Consider the following 24,286-nt stretch of genomic DNA (forward strand, 5'->3'; position numbering starts at 1 on the left):
GAGGCAGCTTCCCGCCTCACTGCACCATTCCTGGAGAAATCCGAACTGGACCTCTGCAGAACCCAGTAGTCTCTGCAGAACCCAGCGGTCTCTGCAGAACCCAGCTCACCGTTCTGTCAGTAAATCAGACTCGGACTTAAAGTGCAAAACCTGAACCTCCTCACCGTAAAAATAAATAAACCAGAATCAGTTTGTTTGTGAAGCATATAAATCATTTACAGTCAACTGTCAGCAGCAAACTGTTGATTGGACGAGTTGCTTGTTATTGGCAACATCACATTCCAACAGACCCACAGCAATCAATCACAATCAAATGCATAAAATACCTAAAGTATTTAAGATCTCTTCTAAAATGCTCATAACTTATTAGTTTAAACCCCAAATTAACCTCAACATGCTTTAATACACAGGGTGGAAACTGTCAGCGCTAACGCAGAAGCTAACATCTCAGTCTGCCTTATCTGCTCTTTGGTGTTCAGCCAATCAGCTTCAAGGAAAACAAATCCAGCTCCTGGATTGGCTGCGTACAAACTCCAGCTATTAGCGCTTCAGCTAGCATTTCTTTAAAATATTTCAGAATCCCAAGTTAGATTTTCTTTTGAATATTTTAGATACATAAATATTATGCAAATAATTTTGAGTCATATTTTGTTACGTCGTAAAAACTTTGTGGTCCATCAAGAAAAGGAAGATCTGAAATCGTCATGATTCCTAAGACGGGTGGCAGAAGCAGGGAGGGAACAGCTGCAGTTTGTGAGCATAAAGTTCATCAAGTAACAAAATGTTTTCTTCCTGTATGTTTTGTTCTGTCAGTGAAAATATCAGCTGATCTCTACAAATCATCGATTCACCAAAGAAACTTGTCCTGAGTTACAAAACAACCCTCTTACTTCCGCTAATGGCTACGCTCTTGACTATTAGCTGTATGCTAAGCTAAGCTAAGCTAAGCGTTTTTTAGCTACGAAGAAAGACAAAGAGTAACAAAACAGAGTACCATAAAAACAACAATAAAAAATGTAGAAACACGTAAACTAAACCACAAGGCAGAGCAGATTGAGCTTTCCGCTGCAGTCCATGCATCAGACATCGTTTGTTTGCTGCAGCTGTTGGCTAATATTGGCAAGCTGTGTGAAAAGAACTGTGCAGCTTTTATTGCAGGTCTGTCACATGAAAAAGCTCAGCAATAGATTGATGGTGTGAGATGTAATTATTTTTAGAGTCAATATTTCTAGTTTTATTTGTAGCAGTCAGAAGGATTTAAGTAGAGAATCAGCATTTTCTGTTACTGCATTTCTGGCAATAAAATGTTTAATTCATCCTATTTAAAATGAATTAAATAGTTTTCTAATTTAAATGTTATTTTTGTGTGTCGTTAGTATTTAGTAGCATCTGCAGAACCAGTCACTCAATTAGTAAAATAATGATCTGAAGGTTCGGCTGTGATCAGCAGCTCCTGCCTGCTGCTGAAGCCTCCATTTTAGCAATTCGACCTCTGATGAAGAGCAGCGGCTGAGGAAGAGGAGGACAAAGCTCCTAAAACTCTTCCTCCTCTGTGACAGAAAACGCTGAGTCAGCCTGGAGACACTGAGGAGAAACCAGGAGAGAAAACTGGGCTGCAGCTAAACATGGGCTGCCGCTGCTGCTGCAGCTAGACATGGGCTGCCGCTGCTGCTGCAGCTAGACATGGGCTGCCGCTGCTGCTGCAGCTAGACATGGGCTGCCGCTGCTGCTGCAGCTAAACATGGGCTGCCGCTGCTGCAGCTAGACATGGGCTGGATGTGTTTAGCATCAACCATCTGCGTCTGCAGTCGCTGCAGTCGTTGCAGTCGCTGCAGTCGCCAGATCGGCCGCTTTGGTCTAAAGGTTTTGGTCCAGATTCTGACGAGATGTGAAGCTCAAAACAGAAACTGATCTCACTCTTCAAAATGGGAACAACAGGAGAACATGTCTGACAAACGCACTAAAGATGTCAAAAGTTTCTCCACCTCTCCAGAGAGGAAGAGGAGGATGGAGAACTGTAGAAACCCAACAGACTGTTCCACTGAAACCAGTTCAAATCCTCAAACCAGTTTAAATCATGCCGAAGCACCAATGTTATTGTTTAACATAATAACCGTTAGTTATGGCGACCAGTCAGGATGTAATGAGCTTTGGAACTGGGAACCAGTTTAAACCAGTCCTCTGCAGAACTGCTTGCTGGTTTTCTGACTGGATGTTTATGAATCAGTTTTTCTGCTGAGCTGTTGGTTCAAAGTGCCAACAAATAAACCTGATCAATTGATTAAAAGTTATTAAAAGCTGATCTGCAGCCAGATCCCAGCAGAGGAAACATGAGTCTGACTGGATGTGCTGGAGGTCAGCCTGGCCTCTGCTGCCCCCTGCTGGTGGCGCCCAGCAGCGTTTATCATCATGGAGCAAATTAACCAACTGAACTACAACTTTCAATCTGTTGCAGCTCATTTCACCATTTTAAAGCTCAAAACAGTTTCAAGTTCAGTTTTTAACTCAATCAGAGAAACTGAATGATTCACTGGGACGAGTTTTAAGACTTAATAACAGATTTAAACTTTAATGAGCTGAACTTTGGTTTAAGAAAGTTTTTCTGCTTTCATCCTGATCAGCCTGACGGCTCATGTGAACTGTGCTGCCCCCTAGTGGCCGGAGTATCAACAGAGCCTGATAAAGTCCTCACACACGCACACACACGCGCACGCGCACACACACACACACACACACACACACACAGGACCCGTTGGGTTGGTACTGACCAGTCCGCTGAGCGAAGGCGCCGACTGGCCCAGAACCTGGCTCCTCATCCGGACCAGGCTGTTCCCGTCTCCTGCGCCGCCTGTCGGACCGGCCGGGACCCCGGGACCCGCAGGGGGTCCCAGCAGCTGGCTGACCCCGGCGTGGAGGCTGCAGGACAGCGGCAGCAGCTGCTTCCCTGGGCAGAGGAACCATCAGAACCATCAGAACCATCAGAACCTTCAGGTCCATCAGGTCCATCAGGACCATCAGGTCCATCAGAACCTTCAGAACCATCAGGACCATCAGGTCCATCAGAACCATCAGAACCATCAGGACCATCAGAACCATCAGAACCATCAGGTCCATCAGAACCATCAGAACCATCAGAACCATCAGGACCATCAGGACCATCAGAACCACCAGAACCATCAGGACCATCAGAACCATCAGAACCATCAGGACCATCAGAACCATCAGGACCATCAGGACCATCAGAACCATCAGAACCATCAGAACCACCAGAACCATCAGGACCATCAGGACCATCAGAACCATCAGGACCATCAGAACCATCAGCACCGTCAGAACCATCAGGACCATCAGAACCACCAGGTCCATCAGAACCATCAGGTCCATCAGGACCATCAGAACCGTCAGAACCATCAGGACCATCAGGTCCATCAGAACCATCAGGACCATCAGAACCATCAGAACCTTCAGATCCATCAGAACCATCAGAACCATCAGGACCATCAGAACCATCAGGACCATCAGAACCATCAGAACCATCAGGTCCATCAGGACCATCAGGTCCATCAGAACCATCAGAACCATCAGAACCATCAGGACCATCAGGACCATCAGAACCACCAGAACCATCAGGACCATCAGAACCATCAGGTCCATCAGAACCATCAGGTCCATCAGGTCCATCAGGACCGTCAGAACCATCAGGACCATCAGAACCACCAGGTCCATCAGAACCATCAGGACCATCAGGACCATCAGAACCATCAGAACCATCAGGACCATCAGGACCATCAGAACCATCAGAACCATCAGAACCATCAGGACCATCAGGTCCATCAGAACCATCAGGTCCATCAGGACCATCAGGTCCATCAGGACCATCAGAACCTTCAGAACCATCAGGACCATCAGGACCATCAGAACCATCAGGACCATCAGAACCATCAGGACCATCAGGACCATCAGAACCATCAGAACCATCAGGACCATCAGAACCATCAGGACCATCAGAACCATCAGAACCATCAGAACCATCAGAACCATCAGAACCATCAGGACCATCAGAACCATCAGGACCATCAGAACCATCAGAACCATCAGAACCATCAGGACCATCAGAACCATCAGGACCATCAGAACCATCAGAACCTTCAGAACCATCAGGTCCATCAGGACCATCAGAACCATCAGGTCCATCAGAACCATCAGAACCATCAGGACCATCAGGACCATCAGAACCACCAGGTCCATCAGAACCATCAGGACCATCAGGTCCATCAGGACCACCAGGTTCATCAGAACCATCAGGTCCATCAGGACCAGGTTCTGGACCCAGACGGTACCTACCGGTCATGGCCAGGCTGCTGCGGCGGGCCCGGTTCTCGTCCTGGCTCAGCTGGCGGTGCAGTTTGGACTTGGTGGCGCTGGTTGCCGCGGGCGACAGGTCGGGATTGCTCAGCTTCCTGAAGAGCAGAGGGGGCGGAGCCGCAAACTCCTTCTGGAAGAAACAAGAAGACGGTTCTGGTGAGACGGGTTCTGGTCCGGAACCGGGTTCAAGGGCTCTGATCTGAGGTTTGTTATCTGTAATAAATAGAATGTGCAGAAATGTGATTTATTGTTATTATTTATTCTATTTTTTTAAATGTGCAACATCAAAAACATTAAAATGTTTGTAAAGATAAATAATTTATTTGAACAAAATACTTTTCAAAGTTTATCCATCTGGTTTCTCTTCTTTGTTCTTATTTTTTTAAATAAAGTTTTTATTGTTTTCGTTGAACGGGAGAAAAAAGTCCAGACCTGGAATTGAACCAGCAGCTTTTCCTAAAACCAGGATCAGCAGCAGAGAAACAAAAACTACAAACTGAGATTCTTTGATTTTTCAACATTTTATTCATCTTTTTACTTTTTTTATTTTTTCTGCTTGAAAAGTCCAACCGGCTGGTTCTGTTACGTTCTCTGGACGGGATGAACAGAACTGTCAGTTTCACCCTGAGATTAGTACACCTCATCCATTCATCCACTCATTCATCCATTCATTCATCAAGTTGCTTTAAAATAGACCAACCAGCTACATGCAGCTCCAGCTGCAACCAGCAGGTGGCGGATTGAGCCCAGAACCAGCTGGGTTCTACAGAACCACAGCTGCTCATCACAGGCCTCTATATGCACAAACCAGAACTTAGACTTAGACTTGACTTTATTGATCCCTTGGGAAGACTCCCTCAGGAAATTATAGTTACCAGCAGCTCACAGGCAAAAATGTGGCACACAGTAAGCATACGCAAAAGAATACAAAAAAATACAAATTAAATACAAAACAAAGAATATAAATACAACACAAAAGGAAATTATAGCAATTTGGTGGATAGATTGACCAGTGATATGGTATTGTATTGTATGGTTTGGCCTGATCACATTTGTAGAAAAACTACTCCTTCTTCCCTCTGTCCTGTGTCACCTCCGACCCCCCAGTGAGGAGTTGTACAGTCTGAAGGCGTGGGGGACAAAGGAGTTCTTGAATCTATTGGTCCGGCAGTTGGGAAGCAGCAGTCTGTCACTGAACAGGCTCCTCTGGCTGCTGATGACGGCATGTAGAGGGTGGCTGCTATCGTCCATGATGTCCAGCAGTTTGTTCAGTGTCCTCGCCTCTGCCACCGTCACCAGAGAGTCCAGCTTCATGCCGACCACAGAGCCGGCACGCCTGATCAGTTTGTCCAGTCTGGACGTGTCCTTCTTGGATGTGCTGCCTCCCCAGCACACCACGGTGTAGAAGAGGACACTGGCGATCACTGACTGGTAGAACATCCACAGCAGTTTGCTGCAGATGTTAAAGGACCGCAGTCTCCTCAGGAAGTACATCCTGCTCTGCACCTTCCCGTACAGGTGGCTGGTGTGTTTTGACCAATCCAGTTTACTGTCCAGCCACAGCCCGAGGTACTTGTAGGAGCCCACGACCTCAACCTCCGTTCCCTCTAGTACGACTGGTCTCGGCATTGGTCTGGACCTCCCAAAGTCTATAACCAGCTCCTTCGTCTTAGAGGTGTTGAGTTCCAGGTGGTTTGTGTGGCACCAGAGAGCAAAGTCCCTCACCAGACAGCGATATTCCTCCTCTCCGTCGTCCCTGATACATCCGACTATGGCTGTGTCATCTGCATACTTCTGTATGTGACACAGCTCCGAGTTGTAGTGGAAGTCAGAGGAGTACAGGGTGAAGAGAAGAGGGGCCAGCACTGTGCCCTGAGGGGCTCCTGTGCTGCTGACCACAGTGTCAGACACGGTGTCCTTTAGCCTGACATACTGCGGCCTGTTGGTGAGGTAACTATGGATCCAGGTGACCAGGTGCTGGTCCACTCCCATGCTGTTTAGTTTGTCCTGGAGCAGAAGGGGCTGGATTGTATTAAAGGCACTGGAGAAGTCTAAGAAAAGGATCCTCACTGTGCCACTGCCCTTATCCAGGTGGCAGTGGGCCCGGTGCAGCAGGTAGAGGATGGCATCCTCCACACCAACATCTGCCTGGTAGGCGAATTGCAGGAGGTCCTGAGCATGTTCCACCTGAGGTCTGAGGAGGCCGAGGAAGAGCCGCTCCAACGTCTTCATCAGGTGTGAAGTGAGTGCCACGGGCCGAAAGTCATTCAGCTCGCTGGGCCTGTTCTTCTTGGGCACTGGGACGATGCAGGATGTCTTCCAGAGGGTGGGCACTTCCCTTAGCTGCAGGCTGAGGTTGAAGATCCGCTGTAGTGGCTCTCCCAGTTCAGCAGCGCAGGTCTTCAGCAGCCTTGGACACACCTGGTCCGGCCCTGCTGCTTCCCTGGGCTTGAGCTTCCTCAGCTGTTCTCTGACCTGGTCTGTGGTGATGTGGGGTGGAGGTTGTGCTGAGGTGTGTGGGGGGGTTGTCAGTGTTTTGTTGTCTGTGGGGAGGTGTGTGGTAAGGAGCAGAGGTGGCTGCAGTGAGAGAGGAGGTTGGGGGGGCACAGACTGGTTGAACCTGTTGAAGAAGTTGTTCAGTTGGTTTGCCCTCTCCATTGTTCCCTCAACGACTCTGGTCTTTGTGTTGAGGCCAGTGATGGTCCTCACACCTTCCCAGACCTCCCTCATGTTGTTCTCTCTCAGCTTCTGCTCCACCTTTCTCCTGTAGCTGTCTTTTGCTTCCCTCACACACTGCTTCACCTCCTGCTGTGCTGCCTTCATGGCCTCCCTGTCTCCTCTCCTGAAGGCAACCTCTTCTTGTTGAGGACAGTTTTGACTTCCCGCGTTACCCAAGGCTTGTTATTAGGGTAACAGCGGACAGTCTTAGCAGGGGATACCACATCTGCGCAGAAGTTCAGATAGTCCGTCAGGCAGTGTGTCAGCCCCTCTATGTCCTGGCCATGCGGGCTGAACAGTGCATCCCAGTCCGTGGTGTTATAACAGTCTCTCAGAGCACTCTCCATCTCAGGGGACCACCTCCTGATGGAGCGAGCTGTTGTAGGCTGCTTTTGGACCAGGGGGGTGTACAGTGGCTGTAGGTGAACGATGTTGTGATCTGACTTCCCTAGTGGGGGTAGGGGTGTTGCTCTGTATGCATCCCTCACATTGGCATACAGGAGGTCGATTGTCCTGTTATTCCTGGTGGGGCAGTCAACAGCTTGGTGGAAAGTGGCCAAAGTAGAGTCCAAGGTCACATGGTTGAAGTCCCCAGAGATTATAATAAAAGCGTCAGGATGTTTTGTCTGTAGCCCTGCTGTGACAGAGTGGATTTTTTCACAGGCAGTGGTAGCGTCCGCTCTCGGTGGGATGTAAACGCAGATGGAGATCACGTGACTGAACTGCGGCGCCACCCTGCAGCGGCCTGCAGGAGGCGCTGCAGCATCGGGGCAGCAGGTGAAGCCTGGTTGAGGTCAGAGGGGTCACAGGTTAAATATATCCTGCTGGCTTCAGCTCTCTGACCTTTCTGTGACCCCGCTTTCAGAAAATGGAGCCACTAGTGACCCGTCAGAACCAACACTGCTCCTAAATACACACAAAGCTTGGTTCTACAGAACCAATCAGTTGCTATTGATAACATATCGATTATATTCTTCATAAACACTGACAGGTTTTCCTTTAAGAGAGAAACACAAGGTAAAACCTCCCATCATGCATCTGTGCTAGAACAGCAGCGACAGTTGGCGCAAATCAGAACCAGGAAGTTGGACCGGATCACAGAACCAGACAGGAAGTAGATGGAGCATGGAAAGCAGCAGCTTCTCCCCAAGAGCTTCATCTCTGTTCCTCGATCTTGGGACCTTTGCATGAATATGAGCCCGATTCATATTCATACAGTAATTAATTAGCCTTAAGATGTAAACGTGGGATAGGTGTGGAGGGAGTGAACCTTGTTAAGGTTCATGAATTATTGATGCTGCAGCAAAAAGACCTTCAGTTATTTATTACAATCATTTAAAAACCTCCAGGAGAGAAAAGGTGGCCGCTCCAAAAAAACACCAAACATAAACCGAGAACTAATATTCATATCTCGCAGGACAGGAAAGACCATAAATGAGAAACTCCTGACCTTGTGCACCCGGTGACGTCACCTGACCAGGCATCACCTGGTGACGTCACCTGACCAGGCATCACCTGGTGACGTCACCTGACCAGGCATCACCTGGTGACGTCACCTGACCAGGCATCACCTGGTGACGTCACCTGACCAGGCATCACCTGCCTCCTCCTGTCTGATGGAAACCAGGCCAGGCGATCTCTCCTCGGCTGTCTGAGCTCCTCCATGTTCTTCTGCTTCACACCTGATCTGGAGTCAGACGACCTCAGGATGCCATGACATCATCGAGGAAACCACATGCCGGACCCATCATCATCAGCATCATCATCATGAAACACGCCTGCAGCTCTAGCTGTTCTCACGCTACAGAGAACAGCTCGGCGGCGTGAGCTACATCAAACAATGTCGCCATGGTTACCTAAGCCAGACATGGACTCCATTAATCCTGGGAGGCGGCTGGCTGCTTCATGAGGAAACTCATGGGTCAGAGAGAGGTCAAAGGTTAGATCAGATGGAAACATGCAGAGAGGGAGGAGAGAACGGTCAGCTTTATCCAAAACACGGCAGAGGCAGCATCATGCTGTGGGAAGCTGCAGCTAAATTCTGCTGCAAAAAACACATACCAAGACGCATTATGGGATAGTTAAGATCAAAACTGAATCAGGAGTTGGAACGGCCTAGTCAAAGTTCAGATCTAAATGTAACAGAATCTGTAGAAATAAAGTGAAGTTCTCCAGTAAACCCCCAGCAGGTTTCACCAACTCAAACTCAAGACAAAAATGTACAAATGCTAAGCTCATCTGGACATACATTTACTCTTACCCAGCAAAAAAAACAAAGAAAAGCTAGCTAGCTAGCTAGCTAGCGAGGCTACATGAGCAGTGAGTGATGATGTTTGCAGCTTAAACTTCTGCAGGACAGAAAAGTCCAGAGAGAGAAAACAAAACACCAAATATACATGAATAAAAAGTTGGCCAAGACAGAATTGAAGACGATTAACTTATTCAAGGCCAAAATATTAATGACTTCTTAAAGGGGCAGTATCACACGTTTTCCACTTCATAGCAAAATCAAGTAACTATATTACCCTCAGTTATAATTTGCTACATAAATCAAAATGTGACTTTCAAGACATTTTACTCCCTGATTTAACGCCTTGAAATTGTGTCTCTGTCTCTTTAAAAGAATTCCTTTTGTTTCTGAAGCTGTGCCTCCAGAAAGTCATTCCAACATGGCTCCTCTATTAACCCCTTAATGTTTTTACCAGCATTGCTCTGAGCAGCAGCTGTTTGCTAATTGCTGCTGGCTAGTCTGAAGGAGCCCGAAGGCAGGTCTAGGTCCAGCCAGGGGTTTTGCACAGCTGAGGGCTACACTCCATGGAGTAACCGCATAACTTGATGGAAAGGGACAGTGTCATCATTTTAGATGACACTGTCCCTTTAAGGAGGTGGACACCCTGACCCTGGGGCCCCTCCGGAGAACCTCTGGGTCCCTCCGGAGAACCTCTGGGTCCCTCCGGAGAACCTCTGGGTCCCTCCGGAGAACCTCTGGGTCCCTCCGGAGAACCTCTGGGTCCCTCCGGAGAACCTCTGGGTCCCTCCGGAGAACCTCTGGGTCCCTCCGGAGAACCTCTGGGTCCCTCCGGAGAACCTCTGGGTCCCTCCGGAGAACCTCTGGGTCCCTCCGGAGAACCTCTGGGTCCCTTCAGGCGTCTGTAGGGATCCTTCAGAGTCGTTTCCTTCCGTCTCTCTGATGCTGAACTCGCGTTTCCTCCAAAACAGGATGTTCTGCTCATGTTTCCCTGATCTTTTAATAGCTGTTTCTTACAGCTACAGACGGCTAATGCAGGGTTCGGGTGGAGAACGGGTGGCGGGTGGAGGCAGGAAGAGTCGGCGCGCTGCACCAGTTGTCCCTGGGTCTCTGCTGCAGAGCTGGAATCATGTTCAAACATGCAGACTTCGATAAGATCACATCTTCCACCGAATCAGTGCAACAATAACAGTTTGATGCTTCGGCCATGACAGTTTCCTGAGCAGACAGGAAACACCAGCAGCTCTGCAGTCTGATTTATGGACCAACATGCTCCTGACACAAGACACCAGGGTTCAGCCTCGTGTTTACTAGCTTCAAGGGGAAGCTGAGAGAAAAACACGGCTAATCTTAGCACAGAAAAGCCACAAGCTTATATTACACAGGCTAACCAGGCAGCTAATATCAGCTGATAACAAGGCAGCTAGTTAGCCAGAACAAACCAGCTAAAAAAACAGTTAGTGAACCAGCAATTATTAGGTCAGCAAATTAGCCAGCTAACATCAATCAGGCTAATTAGGAAGCTAATGTTAATCCGATTAGTGATTCAGCTAATATTGCGTCGGACAGATAATATTATCCCAGTTAATTAGCTAGCTCATATCAGCATTTTGAGTTTATTAGCTTATACTACAGTGGCTAGTCAGCTAGCTAATATCAGTTCAACTAATTACTACTTCAGATTCACTTTATTTTGGTAAATTTAAAAGTCCCAAATCAGCAGTTTGAACATGAACCACAAAGTAAGGAAAGTGATTGGCTGCAGCATTTGGTGAGACGTTGTCACTCAGGAACTGATGCCCTGTGTCGGTTCGTTTCTGGGGGCGTCTGAGAAAATGTGGCGCTGATAAAGAGGGAGGAGGCGCTGATAGCTGCAGCTGAATGCCGTCACTCTGATGCTAACGATGAGCTAACACTGATGCTAATGCAGCTTCCTGTGCAGATGGAAAACGCTCACAACTCCAGAACTTTCTGCTGGAAACCCAGAAAATGTTTATCTGGATACGGCAAGTTGTGTTAACATAAAATCAGTTTCACCTGACGATCTGTAATTACATGCCAGATTTCTAAAACCGACTTTTGACCCAACACAGCTACAGTAGTACTTTACAGGAGTTTACTAACGTTACTATCCTGGTATCTGTGTTGATATTCTGCCTAGCAACAAATCAAGATCATCTCCAATTACATTTTGAGGAAATTCCTTTCAAGATGGCGTCACCGGATTTGTCATGAGGAGGGTGAAAGATCCAGTTATAACTCAACAGATATCAGATTTAATCATGACTCATCAACATTTCATTTTTAGATATGTGAATAGGGACAACATAAGGTTGCCACTTCCTCTTTTGAGTTTCCTGCACAAATTGTCAGAAAATGCCAGGAAGTAGAAAGTTCAGCAGTTTGGGATGAAAGTAGAACTTTGTTAATCTGAAGACGGCTGCAGAAATCTGAAAGGATTCCCGATATGTTTTCTGCCAAGACACAAAAAATGCATTTAAAAACGTCTTTGAAGAGCAGGAAGTGCTGCAGTCGACACTTTAATGGGCTTTTCAGAAGGTTTCCTTTAAGATTTATTTAAGTAGTCAGAATAAAAAACTAAATATATTCACTTTACGATTAGTCAATTTTATTAAAACTCGGATAACTAGAAATTAATTATCAATATTTTCAATAATTTAATGGTGAATTACTTTAATTAGAATTATCCTAATGAACTAAACTAAAATAAGCCAGATTCAGATGTCTGAGTGTGGTGAAGCTGATTTTATGATAAAACGGCCTGCCATAGTTCCTGTTGTAAACAGAGCTGTGTTTCTGGCTGATCAGCTGCCGTGCGGTACCGTCTGTCAGCGGCGGGTCAGAACACGCTGCAGCACACGTTGATGCAGCCCAACGGTCCAGATCTGTGGTGCATAGATGCTGAATGCTGCTTACCAGCAGATCTTCAGTCCGTTCAGTGATTTATAAACTACTAGCAGGATTTAAGGATCAAACGAGTGTAGAACCGGGCGCTGTAGAACCGCCGGTTGTAGAACCGGTGGGTGTAGAACTGGGCGCTGTAGAACCGCCGGTTGTAGAACCGCCGGGTGTAGAACTGGGCGCTGTAGAACCGCCGGTTGTAGAACCGGTGGGTGTAGAACCGGGCGCTATAGAACTGGTGGGTGTAGAACAGCATGGAAACTGAACAGTCACAGACAGAACCAACTAGCCGCAGTAACTTTAGGAAAATTGGGATTTTGTTTATTGCTGCAGAACAGAACCTGTCACAAACACCAGAAGAATCTATATATTGAAGATTAACTGAACTGATCCAGAACCACACAGCATTCTGGGAGATGTGGGCAGAGGAAAGACTTCAGCCGCTCGTCCTCTCACGGCTAGCTAAGCTAGCTGGGCGCCATCAACTAACTCACTCTTTGGTTACCTAGCAACAACATTTTGAGTAACTGGTGCAGCAGCAGTTCCAGGTTTTGCCTCATAACTGATTAAAAATAAAAAACAGCGTGGGTCAACAGAACCAGAACCAGGGTCGGTTCCTCGGTGCAATAACTAAAACAACTGAGCAGCATCCACCAGAACCGACCCGTTATCTGCTTTACTGCTTCCATGGAGCCGGGTCACTGACCCAGAACCGGATCATCAGTGTAAACAGAGTTCTGAGTAAACAAGCCGCCGGGTCAAAGGTCCAGAGGAGCATGGACTGCAAACTGGACCAAACAAAACCTGTCCAGACAGGACTCTACTGCTAGTTCTCTTCATAGCCTAGCCTAGCTTAGCCTAGCACAGCATAGCCTAGCCTAGCATAGCATAGCCTAGACTAGACTAGAACCCAGCACATGGATCCTGGTGCAGGTTTGAATATTTCTGCATCTTTGCAGAAAATATATACATATATGAAAAACTCAACATCAAGATATAAATCTGTTTAAATCTGGGCCCAAAAGTTGAGCAGCAGCTAAAGAGCTGATGAACCTGAGGGTCCAATCACTGACGACGCACTAAAATCACCAACCAATAAATGCTTGAACCTTTTTAAGGATTCAGTTTCAACAGTTTAATGATTAAATATCAGCTGTGTGAACAGCTTGATTCAGCTTCTCCAGATGCCACACAACCAGCACCGGCCAACAGAACCCGGTCAGAACCTGCAGTGACTGAGCAGAATCTGCTGCCTTCGGACCGGACCGGACCAGCGTCCAGCTTACATAATCACCCTGCAGAGGAATTACAAACAATCCTTCAGGACGGCGTTATGACAAAACCAGCTGCGGATCAGAACCAGAGCCACGCTCTCAAAATATAAACGGGTCAGAACCACATCGGTTCGGTAAAAATGACCAGAAACATTTCTAACATTTAATTTAAGATGAAGACAGAAAACAATATCAAAATTCTGTCTAAGAAAAACAAAACTTTACATAAATTTACATAAAATCTGAGATTTTACCAAAACTTTAGGGTCAAGATATTGGTGTTAAAAATCCATGTTTTATGTCAAAACATAATTTTTTATTCAATGAAAGTGGAACACATTCAAGTTTAAAAGTGGCTTCGCAAAATTAGTGATACACGATATATCGGCATCGTATCGGCTGATCCTGATCCGATAAGCTGATATTTTCACACAGTATTGAAAGTTCAAGGAACATATGAAATATCATAACTACTGATTATCAGACAAGGTAATAATATCAATATCGACTCAAATTCTTTATTTGGAATATTTCTACTAGAAATTAAAGCAAATTTTCTTACATTTTAATGCATCATAAATTGTTGAACATCTAAAAAAATTGGATGTAAAAAATTCTGTTTCAAAATGTTCCGTTTTTAAATTAAATGGAAAACATTTAATTTAAAAACGTATTCTAGATTTATAGTCTGTATGAAATTCATATCTCAGTTCACTGAAAGTTTAGCTTAAATATTTTTGTTTTTATTGCTTTACTGGGTCAATTTGCATTTTTCTCATTTTAAAAATGCATAATTGTTGCTGCGGGGCTAATATTTCCGCATAATCATTTGAAAAGTCAGAGATTGATCAGATTGTTGAACTTTAAGAGCAAACAGAGTTTCAGCCCAGTGCGCGGACTGACAGGCTCACCTCATCCTTCTGCTGCTCTCCGCTCTCCTGCTGCTCCAAACTGCTCAGCTTCCTCTTGTTCTTGTTCTCCGTCCTCTTCATCTCCTCCGCAGAGTAAAAACACCGTTTCTGATAAAAAAAAATTCGGTAACCAAACCGGTTCTGGTGCAGTGAACCCGGGTCGCTTCAGTAACACCTGACCGCCAGAATAAAACTCATCTCCGGGTTCAGAGCCGAGATCCTTCCCGTCAGGAGTCTCTTCCAGCCCGCCATGTCCGCTCAGCGGCCATTCCGAGCCCGAACTTGGCTCCACATCTGGGGGGGAGCAGAAGCAGCAGTGTGTCCTTCCAGACAATACCCCGGGATAAGCAGCGGACCGGGTTCACACGTGTAACGCAACGTTCGGGAGGAGAACCGCGGCCATTCCCGCCCTGCGACCCGGCCCGGCCACCCGAACCTGCTGCTTCAGGAGTTAACCCGTCAATGGCTGGTGGATCCGGGGCAGCTAAAGGAACAGCTAGTCGAGGTTCTGCTACCTGCCCCAATACGACCGGAACCTCGGGGATAAACTCGCCCGTTCCTAACGAACGGCGGAACCGTTTCTCGGCGGCTCCGGTTCAGGCGGCGTCTGTCCTCCGGGGAGGGTCTTCCATCCCCGGATAAACCCTGAGCTCAGCGCCGCGGACACCGGCTAATCTCTCCTGGAGCTGCGGCGGTTCGGCTCGGTTCTGTCTGTTTCCTGACTCTGACACCGTCGCTCTGCGGGTCAAAGCGACGTCAAGCTAACAGCAGGAATGAAGCCACTTCCGGTGCTTGCATTCCAAAATAAAAGCCTGTTCACAAACATGTTTCTGTCGGTTCTTTGATGTGATGCGTTTTAAAGTGTAACTAAAAAAAATAAAGTTCAGAAAGTTTCCATTGCTTCAGTAGTCTAGTAATTATTACTTTTAATATTAAAATAATTATTATATAATAACAATATAAATGATTGTTATTATAAGTAGTAATAATTGTAGCTACAGTCTCTCTACCTTCCTGTAGGGCTTCAGGACGAAAGCACTCTTAGACCAGCTCTCCAGACCTTCAGACCAGATACACCATCATTCAAAATGGCATATAGCTACTTTAAGTTATAATTTTGTAGATGTCAAAAGGTCACAAAAGAAACTCAGTCATAAATGTACAGACATAAGAAATATTACCAAAACCTGGCTTCCAAAATAAAAAAATCAAACTTTAAAAAAATGAAATATTTTAAAATAAACTCTTAAAGCTTCCTGTTAGCATTTATAAACACTTAGTTTTTATTTTGACGCGATGCACCTCGTTTCATCCTTCCAGCAGCACCAGTCTCTAAATATGAGTTTAATTTTTTAAATCAGTTATTCTGGAATATTCTGGATGATTCAACGTCTGTAGAAATGAGGAGGAAAAAATGTGACGGAAAATAGATGCCTTTTATTTTGGAGGGAAGTCTAATCTGCTTCCTCTCTGCTGTTCAGCGTCACACAAGCTCTGATAAAGAAAAAAAAGACAAAATAATGAATAAAATTTAGAGAAAGCAGAAACTTTTCATGGAAACAGAGAGACTGTATTATTGTTACAATTATTCATATTTATCCAGTTTATCTGAACATTTTGATCTGACGCTGTTTGCTGCAGTCTGCTGCCCCCTGTCGGCAGTTACACGTCATTTCCTTATTTGATTGATTTGGGTGATTTTTTCCCTTAATAAATAAAAATATTGTTCGGAAACTGCCTTTTGTATTAACTGGAGCTATGTGTATCTGATGTTAAAATCTGTTTGATTCCAACATTTAAGTTGGAAAAAAAGCAAAAGGAAAATCTAATTCTGTTTAGTGTGGCTGTGAAACAGAAAACAAGTCTGTAGTTCATTTCCACCAGATTTATTAGTTTTATTGAAAACATTGTTTTATTTTTATCTCAAAACAATTGAGCAAAGAGAACATGCATAAAAATCCAGCAGGTCAACAGCAGAAAGTGCTGCAGTTCCTCCGTTAGCTTTGGTTTCTGAGCATCCCAACGTTTATCCGATTAGCCGTTAGCTCTTTAAATGGGTCACTTTGGACCCGACCTGCTGACAAACAGGCCGTCTGCTTTGGTTTGCCTTATTGCTCCATAAATACGACAGTGAAGGTTAATGCTGCTACGTCTCCTACTGAGCATTTAAAGCCAGACGCAGATAAATATCAGCACCTAAAACTGATTGTCAACAGCTTTAAGAGACGTCATGGCAACCACACAAGGCCCAAAAGTTGCAAATTTCTGAAAAATTAACTAAAAACTAAGAATAACCAGGAATATACCAAAGAAAACTAAGATAACCAAACATAAACCTCATCACCACGGCGACGTTCACACTGGAGGGACAACGCCGAAACCAGCAGAACCCGACCGGACCGCGGTTTGGACTGCGCCGTCACTGAACGCATCACTTCTGCTGACGTCAGGTCGGGATCAGCGCCGCCACCAAGCAGGAAGCCATGAGGCTCCAGGAGACCCGAAACACCTGGCCAAGGTCCTGGAAACACCTGGCCAAGGTCCTGGAAACACCTGGCCAAGGTCCTGGAAACACCTGGCCAAGGTCCTGGAAACACCTGACCAACACCTTGATAGGAGCTTGGAAAGACTGCATGAGGTCCGACCCGGTTCCGGCTGATTCCAGTTTCAGATTTACATGTACCAGTTTCTGAAATCATAATAATACTTTGTAGGTTGAGAAGGTGAAACAAAAGAAGGAATTTTCTGTTGGTCTCGTTCGTTTCTGTGTTTTGAGGATTTTCCCAGTGATTTAACTACGAACAGGTTCCAGTAACATCATGGCTTCGTCTCCACTGAACACAAACACAGGCAGCAAAGAAGCTCTCTGCTTTCACCAGACTTTCCTCCTGGAAACCTGGATGAGGACTTTGGACCTGCAGGTTCTGGTTGTGATTCCAGGTTCAGAAACTGCGTCTGGGATCTCTGAGGGTCCAGATTCTGGCTTCAGGCTTTCTCAACCTGCAGCTTCAAGTCTGGAGGTTCTTCACTGAGGGCGGGTTCAGCCGGAGCCGGGCCGGGCCACCGGGGCGCCGGGCCCCAGGGTGTCAGGACGCTCCAACCAGCAGGGGAGCTGAGCTCAGTGGCGCCCCCTGGGTTTTCACCTGGAAGAAAAAGCAGGAGCTGAAGGTTCTGATCTTCATCCGGATCAGAGAGGATTCTGCAGGGCAGCAGCTGCAGGTTTGTTCAGGAGGAAACGTTATGAAGCAGCATGCGGTCTAAAGAACCGGTACCTTCACTGGGCCGGAGGGGGGGGACGGGACAGAGACAGAGGCTGGAAGGGAGCAGATCCTGAGTTTGTTCTCCTGGAGAAACTCAGCAAGACGACAGAAAAGGAAGCAGCAGGAGAAACGTGAAGGGAACGGTTCTCACTGGAACCAGAGAACAGAACCAGAGACTCACCTGCAGGTTGGTCTTGGCTCTCCTCAGGACGTCCCGCGTCCTCGATACTGGACACAAAAAGAAAAGTAGAACATTAAACCACCAGAGCCAATCAAAACTCATTGATTGGCTCTGGTGGTTTATAATCTACTTTGGATTAAATCTCTCTGAAAGAAAAACAGTAATCATTGTTACAGATGTTTAAAGGTTATATGGCGGCTTTACTCACGCTGGCTAACGATGAACTGCTCCATGCTGTCCTTGGTGAGGCTGGAGCTCTTCAGTCTCTCCATGGCGTCCCTTAGAGCCTGGTCCCGCTCTGAGAGCTTCACCCGGAGACAGGCGACCTCGTCCCTCAGAGACTCGTCCCTCAGAGACTCGTCCCTCAGAGACTCGTCCCTCAGAGACTTGTCCTAGACGACACAGCAGCTCGGTCTGCATCTGCTTTATGTCCGCTGCTTTAAATATGCAGATGAGGTTTTTACCTGTCTGGTTTCCTCAGAGTGGCTCAGATCCGCCGTCCAGGTCGCCTGCAGCAGAGACTCCGCCTCCTGCAGGATCCGCTTCAGGGTTTTAGAGTCCGCCAGCAGATTACTGATGCATTCTGGGTCCAAAGGCTGAAACAGAAACAGGCTGGGGCTCAGCAGGGGTTGCTAGGTAACGGGTGGAACTCTGCTGGGGTTGCTAGGTAACGGGCGGAACTCTGCTGGGGTTGCTAGGTAACCGGCGGAACCCGGAAATATTGAATTTGTTTTAGTTTATGATGCGATTTATGGATTTATTGTTTGCTGTAACAGGTCTGGATTAACTTGTTGCCTAAAAACAGCTGAGTGTCTTTTAGAAGCACTAAAAACTCAAACCGCAGAATAAAAACATGAAAAGTAAATTTTGCATCACAGCTCTCCCTTAACATCTGTGTGACCTCTGACCTGCTGAAGCCTCTGCGAGGCGCTCAGGGAACACAGGGCAGCCTCCATCTGAGCAGCCAGGGCGCCCCCATCCAGGAGCTGCTGCTGCAGGGCCCGGAGGTCTCCAAGATGGCCGACGGCACGATGGCCTCCCTCGGGAGCGCCGCCCTGCTGGGCGCAGGCAGCTGCAGGAAAACCAGGGAGAAATGAAGAGCTGCAGACCTGAGATCTGTTACAGTCTGAACATCAGCCTGACCTGGATCAGCCGCCTGGCCGGGAGGAAACCGAGACGGAGCAGCGACGGGACGGATGTCTCGGATTGGGCCGCTGTCTCGGATTGGGCCGCTGTCTCGGATTGGGCCGCTGTCTCGGATTGGGCCGCTGTCTCGGATTGGGCCGCTGTCTCGGATTGGGCCGCTGTCTCGGATTGGGCCGCTGTCTCGGATGGGCGGAGAAACGTCTTCACCTGCAGAACAAAAACACTTCCTGTTGGAAAACGCTGACAGGTTTGGAGTTTCCCAGTTAAAATCAGGCGTGGAGACGAACTGACCGCTGAAGAGTCGCCTCCTGGCTGCAGGCTGGCTGCTCAGCTGCTGCTTCAGCTGGATGTGAAGCTTTCTGGGGTCAAAGGTCACTGGCAGAGCACCATTACCCACCTCACCTGCTCAGCAACACAAAGTGTAGGAACTCAGTCTGAACAGGGAGCCGATGTAAATCAGATCATTTCCGATTCATTCTGTCTGTTTGGGTTAGCTTACATGCTATTAGCTTAAAATGCTAGTGAAGCTCCAACGCAGCGTTTGATTCCAGATCAGTGATTATTCACACATTCTAGTTATAAATGATGACTCAAAATATCTGGAAAAATGAAATTCACTCATCTTCCTCCTACTGCTGTCCAGTTATTCATTTGCTGCAGTTATTTCAGATAATAACTTCATTCTTTCTGTTCTTGTTTCTCTGGTCTGGACTAATTATAAAGAAATACTAAAACCAAAGTCGAGGATTCTGATTAACATTAGATAGATTTTAACATTTAACTTTACATTTACATTTAATTTGACTAATTTTTAAATAATTCTGATAGAAGTATTTTTTAAAGTGAAAAGGTCCTGGAACCTTTGCATTCACATGTTTCTGGTACGCTCCTGAATCTGACGGGACAGCTGCCTCCGCGACGCGATGGAGGACGAAGACTTTCTGTTTTAAACGATCTGAAATGACTACTGATGTGTTCTAGTTGTGCTAAAAGACGTTAGCCTAGCTATGCTAGCCTAAAATAGCATCTCAATGCTAACATGGAGCAGCTAACGCTAATGTCAGCATAAATCAAAATCAAATCAAATCAAATTTTATTAGTATAGCACATTTCAGCAGCAAGGCATTTCAAAGTGCTTTACATCATAAACACAAGAACACAAAGTCATGCAACATATAATAAACAACACATTGTTCCATATTACATTTCTAATCAAACTCTAATCAGCTGGTTTTTAGTTGAGATTTAAAGGAAGTCAGGGTTTCTGCTGTTTTACAGTTTTCTGGAAGTTTGTTCCAGATGTTTGGTGCATAGATGCTGAAAGCTGCTTCTCCTCTCTTGGTTCTGGGGATGCAGAGCAGAACCAGAACCAGAACCTGAGAGTCTGGAAGGTTGATACAACAACAGCAGATCTTTGATGTATTGTGGTGCTAAACCGTTCAGTGATTTGTAAACTAACAACAGTATTTTAAAATCTATTCTTTGAGCTACAGGGAGCCAGTGGAGGGACTTTAAAACTGCTGTTATGTCTCTATCTTCCTGGTTCTAGTGAGAACACGAGCAGCAGCTTCTGGATCAGCTGCAGCTGGAGGATTGATTTGTTGGACAGGCCTGTGAAGACGCTGTTACAATAATCAATGCGACTAAAGATAAACGCATGGATGAGTTTCTCTAGATCTGGCTGAGACATTAGTCCTCTAATCCTGGAGACGTTCTTCAGGTGATAGAAGGCCGACTTTGTAACTATCTTTATGTGACTCTGAAGGTTCAGGTGTGAGTTCATCACGACTCCCAGGTATCAGGCTGATCGCTAGTTTTTAGTTGTAATAACTGAAGCTGTACATTGACTCTAGATCTATAACTCTAGAATCTAGAGCTATACATCTATAGCTCTAGATCTATAACTCTAGATCTATAGCTCTAGATCGTTCCTCTTTAGGTCCAAAAATAATGACTTCAGTTTTGTTTCTGTTCAGCTGTAGAAAGTTTTGGCACATCCACACATTTATCTGTTCTAAGCATTTATGCAGTGATTGGATGGGGTCAAAGGTCAGCTGGTGACATCATAATGTAGAGCTGTGTGTCATCTGCACAGTTGTGGTAGCTAATATTATTTCCTGTTATAACCTGAGCTAGTGGGAGAATATAAATATTAAATAAGAGGGGTCCTAAGATTGAACCTTGGGGTACCCCACATGTGACCTTTGACCTCTTTGATGAGAAGTTTCCAATTGAAACAAAGAAATTCCTGTTCTTTATGTAAGATTCAAACCAGTCGAGCACCGAACCGGAGAGTCCAACCCAACTCTCCAGTCCATTCAGTAATATGTCAAAAGCTGCACTGAGATCCAACAGAACCAGAACCAGAACCAGCACTGTGGTTCTGCCACAGTCTGTATTTATATGGATATCATTGAATACTTTGACTAGGGCAGTCTCCGTGCTGTGGTGAGCACGAAAACCAGACTGGAAAGTGTCAAAGCAGTTGGTCATCATGAGGAAACTATTTAATTGTTTACACAGTTTTTTCAATACACAGTTACATTTTTAAAGAATTTGTTAAGAGAAAAAACAGAATTGAAAATATTGCTTACTTTGTTGATATATAGTTTCTGGTGCGATGTGATTGGTTAATGTTTGTGTTTTCTAATTTCTACCTGCTTGTGAGTCTCTGGAGTTTTCCCAGACGCGGCTCTTTGCGTCCTGCAGCGCCTCCTGCAGCGCCTGGATCAAACTGCGGCTCTGGTCCAGCTGCAGACGCAGGACGCTCGCATCGTGCTGCAGCCTGGAGACAAACTAACGTCATGCTGCTGGTTTTCCTCCAGCAGCGCCCCCTAGGGGACATGTGGAGATCTGTTCTTCTGCATTCTCTCACAATAAATGAGCAAAAACATCCTAGGTTTATTTCATTTACAGTCGGAGTGATGAACGTCAAATTCCTCTAAAGATCCTGAGTGAAAACATGTTTCACTCAGGATCTGCTTGATGCAGAAACTGGTGGAAACTCTATGAATTAACTGCTAGTTAACGGTTCTTCATTAACTACTCAGACACCAACATGAAAAAAAACAATAAAAATGGATTTCATGATTCCATGAAAATAACTCAAAAATATTCCAAATAGTTTGGCTCTTTCTTTCAGGTAAAGTTTTGTTTGTCTTGGAATGGCGAGAGATGGAAACGCCATGTCTGAGTTTCCTCAGGAAATCGATGTAAAACATGAAATGCCTCACTAACAGGGTGTTAAGACAAACGTCACAGAAATCTTATTTTAGCAGAAAGACTTTCAGTAAAATTAAAACTTATAGTGAAGGAAAACTTGGACCTGTTGATGGTTTCCTGCTTTCTCTGCCCGTCTTCTCTCAGCTGCGCCACCTCCTGGCAGCGAACGGCATCCTCCGCCTGCAGCCTCTGACTGAGCTCCGCCCACCTCTGTGTCTGTAGCTCCGCCTCCTTCAGCCTGGCGCGCTCCCGGAGGACCGCCTCCCTCAGATGCTCCGCCTCCCTGCGAAGCTCCGCCTCTCTGCTGCCCTCTGCAGGTAAAACATTGAGTTCATTCTGTTTTCCAGAGTTTTCCTGATGTTGTCGGAGATGCGGATCACCTCGGCTGGCGCGCTGCAGCTGCGCCTGCAGAGCGGCGTTCTCCTCCTGCAGGAGGCGCAGCTCGGCGGACAGCTGGCCGGCCGAGTCCAGGCCCTGGATGTAGATGTTGGTCGGAGCTCCTGGAAAATCAGCAGGAATTCAGTGGAACTGGGATCCGGAACGCTGCCGCCTCGGCTCCATGAGTCCTGCTGACACTCGCCGTGTCAAGAGACCGTCATCAAGAGACACTTGATGACGGTCTCTTGATGATGTCATCAAGAGACGCTGAGGCCAATTTCAAAATGTTCCCATACGAAAAAGAAAATACTAATTATGCGTGTTTTCATCAACCTGGTGATGCAATGCGTGATGTCATCACACAAACAGGAAGAAGAAGCTGCAGGAACCAGGCAGGACAGCAGTGAGCACTGCAAAAACTAAATCCTATTATGGGTTGGTTTAAATATGATCAGGATCAGCAGATTGATTCAGACGGTTTGTTTCACTCCGACGTGAAATCGATAACAGATCAATAATAAATCGATAACAGATCGATAACAGATCAATAACAGATCGATAACAGATCAATAACAGATCAATAACAGATCAATAACAGATCAATAACAGATCAATAACAGATCAATAACAGATCAATAACAGATCAATAACAGATCAATAACAGATCGATAACAGATCAATAACAGATCAGATTCTTCATAAAAATATCAATGCAAAAAAGAACAAATGACTGGATTTCTGTCAATCATCCTTAATATTGACGACAAACTTCCAGTTATGATTATTTCACTGAAAAAGCAAAAATATTTTTTACATTTTATAAGTTAATTTATTAAAAATTTATTCACTTTAAATCTCACTGATAACCAGAACCAGAACCAGAACCAGACCCAGAACCAGAACCAGAACCAGACCCAGACCCAGAACCAGACCAGACCCAGAACCAGACCCAGACCCAGACCCAGAACCAGACCCAGAACCAGACCCAGACCCAGAACCAGACCCAGACCCAGACCCAGAACCAGACCCAGAACCAGAACCAGAACCGGAAGCAGTTTGAACTCAGCACCTTTGTCCCCGGCGCTGTGGGCCAGCCGGTCCTCCAGCTGCAGCCGGAGCCGATCGTTGGTCTGGATGGACTCCTCCAGTCTCCGCCTCAGACTCCGGATCTCTGCCAGATGTTCCTTCATCAGATCCGAACCTGCAGCAGAAACACCAACAGGAAGTGGATAGGAAGCAAACAGGAAGTGGATAGGAAGCAAACAGGAAGTGGACAGGAAGCAAACAGGAAGTGGACAGGAAGCAAACAGGAAGTAAGGAGCGGCGGCCGAACCTGCATGTCCGCTTCCTGACTGGTAACCCGACGACCCTGACGAGAGGTCGGCTCCGGCGCCGCACGGCGTTTCCCAGGACGCGCCTCTCTCCGGCAGGCCGGCCCGGGCTCGCGTTGCCATGGCGACGTCCAGGCCGCCGAACGGCGGAGGAGGGAAGGCCTGGTAGGAGAGCGGCAGGCAGCCGGCGGCGTCGGCATGATGCTGAGGGACGAACCGGGGGAAACCGTGGAGAGACCTGGGAGTGGAAAACCCTGCAGAGAGCAGAGCGCTAACGCGTTAGCATGCTAGCATGGCAACAGCAGAAACACACACACAGTTTAACGGAAA

General features: G+C 46.4%; 2 protein-coding genes across 20 annotated transcripts in view; both read right to left on the reverse strand.

Annotated features, from left to right (window-relative positions):
• The window catches only part of mast2 (microtubule associated serine/threonine kinase 2), a 65,161-nt gene extending 49,932 nt beyond the window's left edge, over positions 1-15,229 (reverse strand). For 6 of the 12 annotated variants that reach the window (XM_055059305.1, XM_055059295.1, XM_055059267.1 and 3 more), the window contains exons 1-3: positions 14,439-15,229; positions 4,345-4,495; positions 2,769-2,944 (exon numbers count right to left, since the gene is read on the reverse strand). In XM_055059305.1, coding sequence (XP_054915280.1) covers positions 2,769-2,944; positions 4,345-4,495; positions 14,439-14,519 — 408 coding nt within the window. In that variant the 5' untranslated portion in view covers positions 14,520-15,229. The remainder of the gene's footprint in view (positions 1-2,768; positions 2,945-4,344; positions 4,496-14,438) is intronic. The other 6 variants (XM_055059334.1, XM_055059359.1, XM_055059315.1 and 3 more) reach the window with 3 other exon arrangements.
• Positions 15,230-16,308: 1,079 nt separating this feature from the next.
• The window catches only part of pde4dip (phosphodiesterase 4D interacting protein), a 71,202-nt gene continuing 63,224 nt past the window's right edge, over positions 16,309-24,286 (reverse strand). For 6 of the 8 annotated variants that reach the window (XM_055059222.1, XM_055059231.1, XM_055059240.1 and 3 more), the window contains 13 exons: positions 23,959-24,210; positions 23,695-23,826; positions 22,628-22,747; positions 22,351-22,558; positions 21,683-21,810; positions 19,317-19,427; positions 19,023-19,232; positions 18,788-18,951; positions 18,344-18,475; positions 18,088-18,271; positions 17,880-17,926; positions 17,711-17,782; positions 16,309-17,581 (listed from right to left, as the gene is read on the reverse strand). In XM_055059222.1, coding sequence (XP_054915197.1) covers positions 17,525-17,581; positions 17,711-17,782; positions 17,880-17,926; positions 18,088-18,271; positions 18,344-18,475; positions 18,788-18,951; positions 19,023-19,232; positions 19,317-19,427; positions 21,683-21,810; positions 22,351-22,558; positions 22,628-22,747; positions 23,695-23,826; positions 23,959-24,210 — 1,817 coding nt within the window. In that variant the 3' untranslated portion in view covers positions 16,309-17,524. The remainder of the gene's footprint in view (positions 17,582-17,710; positions 17,783-17,879; positions 17,927-18,087; positions 18,272-18,343; positions 18,476-18,787; positions 18,952-19,022; positions 19,233-19,316; positions 19,428-21,682; positions 21,811-22,350; positions 22,559-22,627; positions 22,748-23,694; positions 23,827-23,958; positions 24,211-24,286) is intronic. The other 2 variants (XM_055059205.1, XM_055059190.1) reach the window with 2 other exon arrangements.

This window comes from Poeciliopsis prolifica, unplaced genomic scaffold, assembly GCF_027474105.1.
Source record: "Poeciliopsis prolifica strain line A6 unplaced genomic scaffold, Auburn_PproV2 SCAFFOLD002, whole genome shotgun sequence".
Taxonomy (NCBI): domain Eukaryota; kingdom Metazoa; phylum Chordata; class Actinopteri; order Cyprinodontiformes; family Poeciliidae; genus Poeciliopsis; species Poeciliopsis prolifica.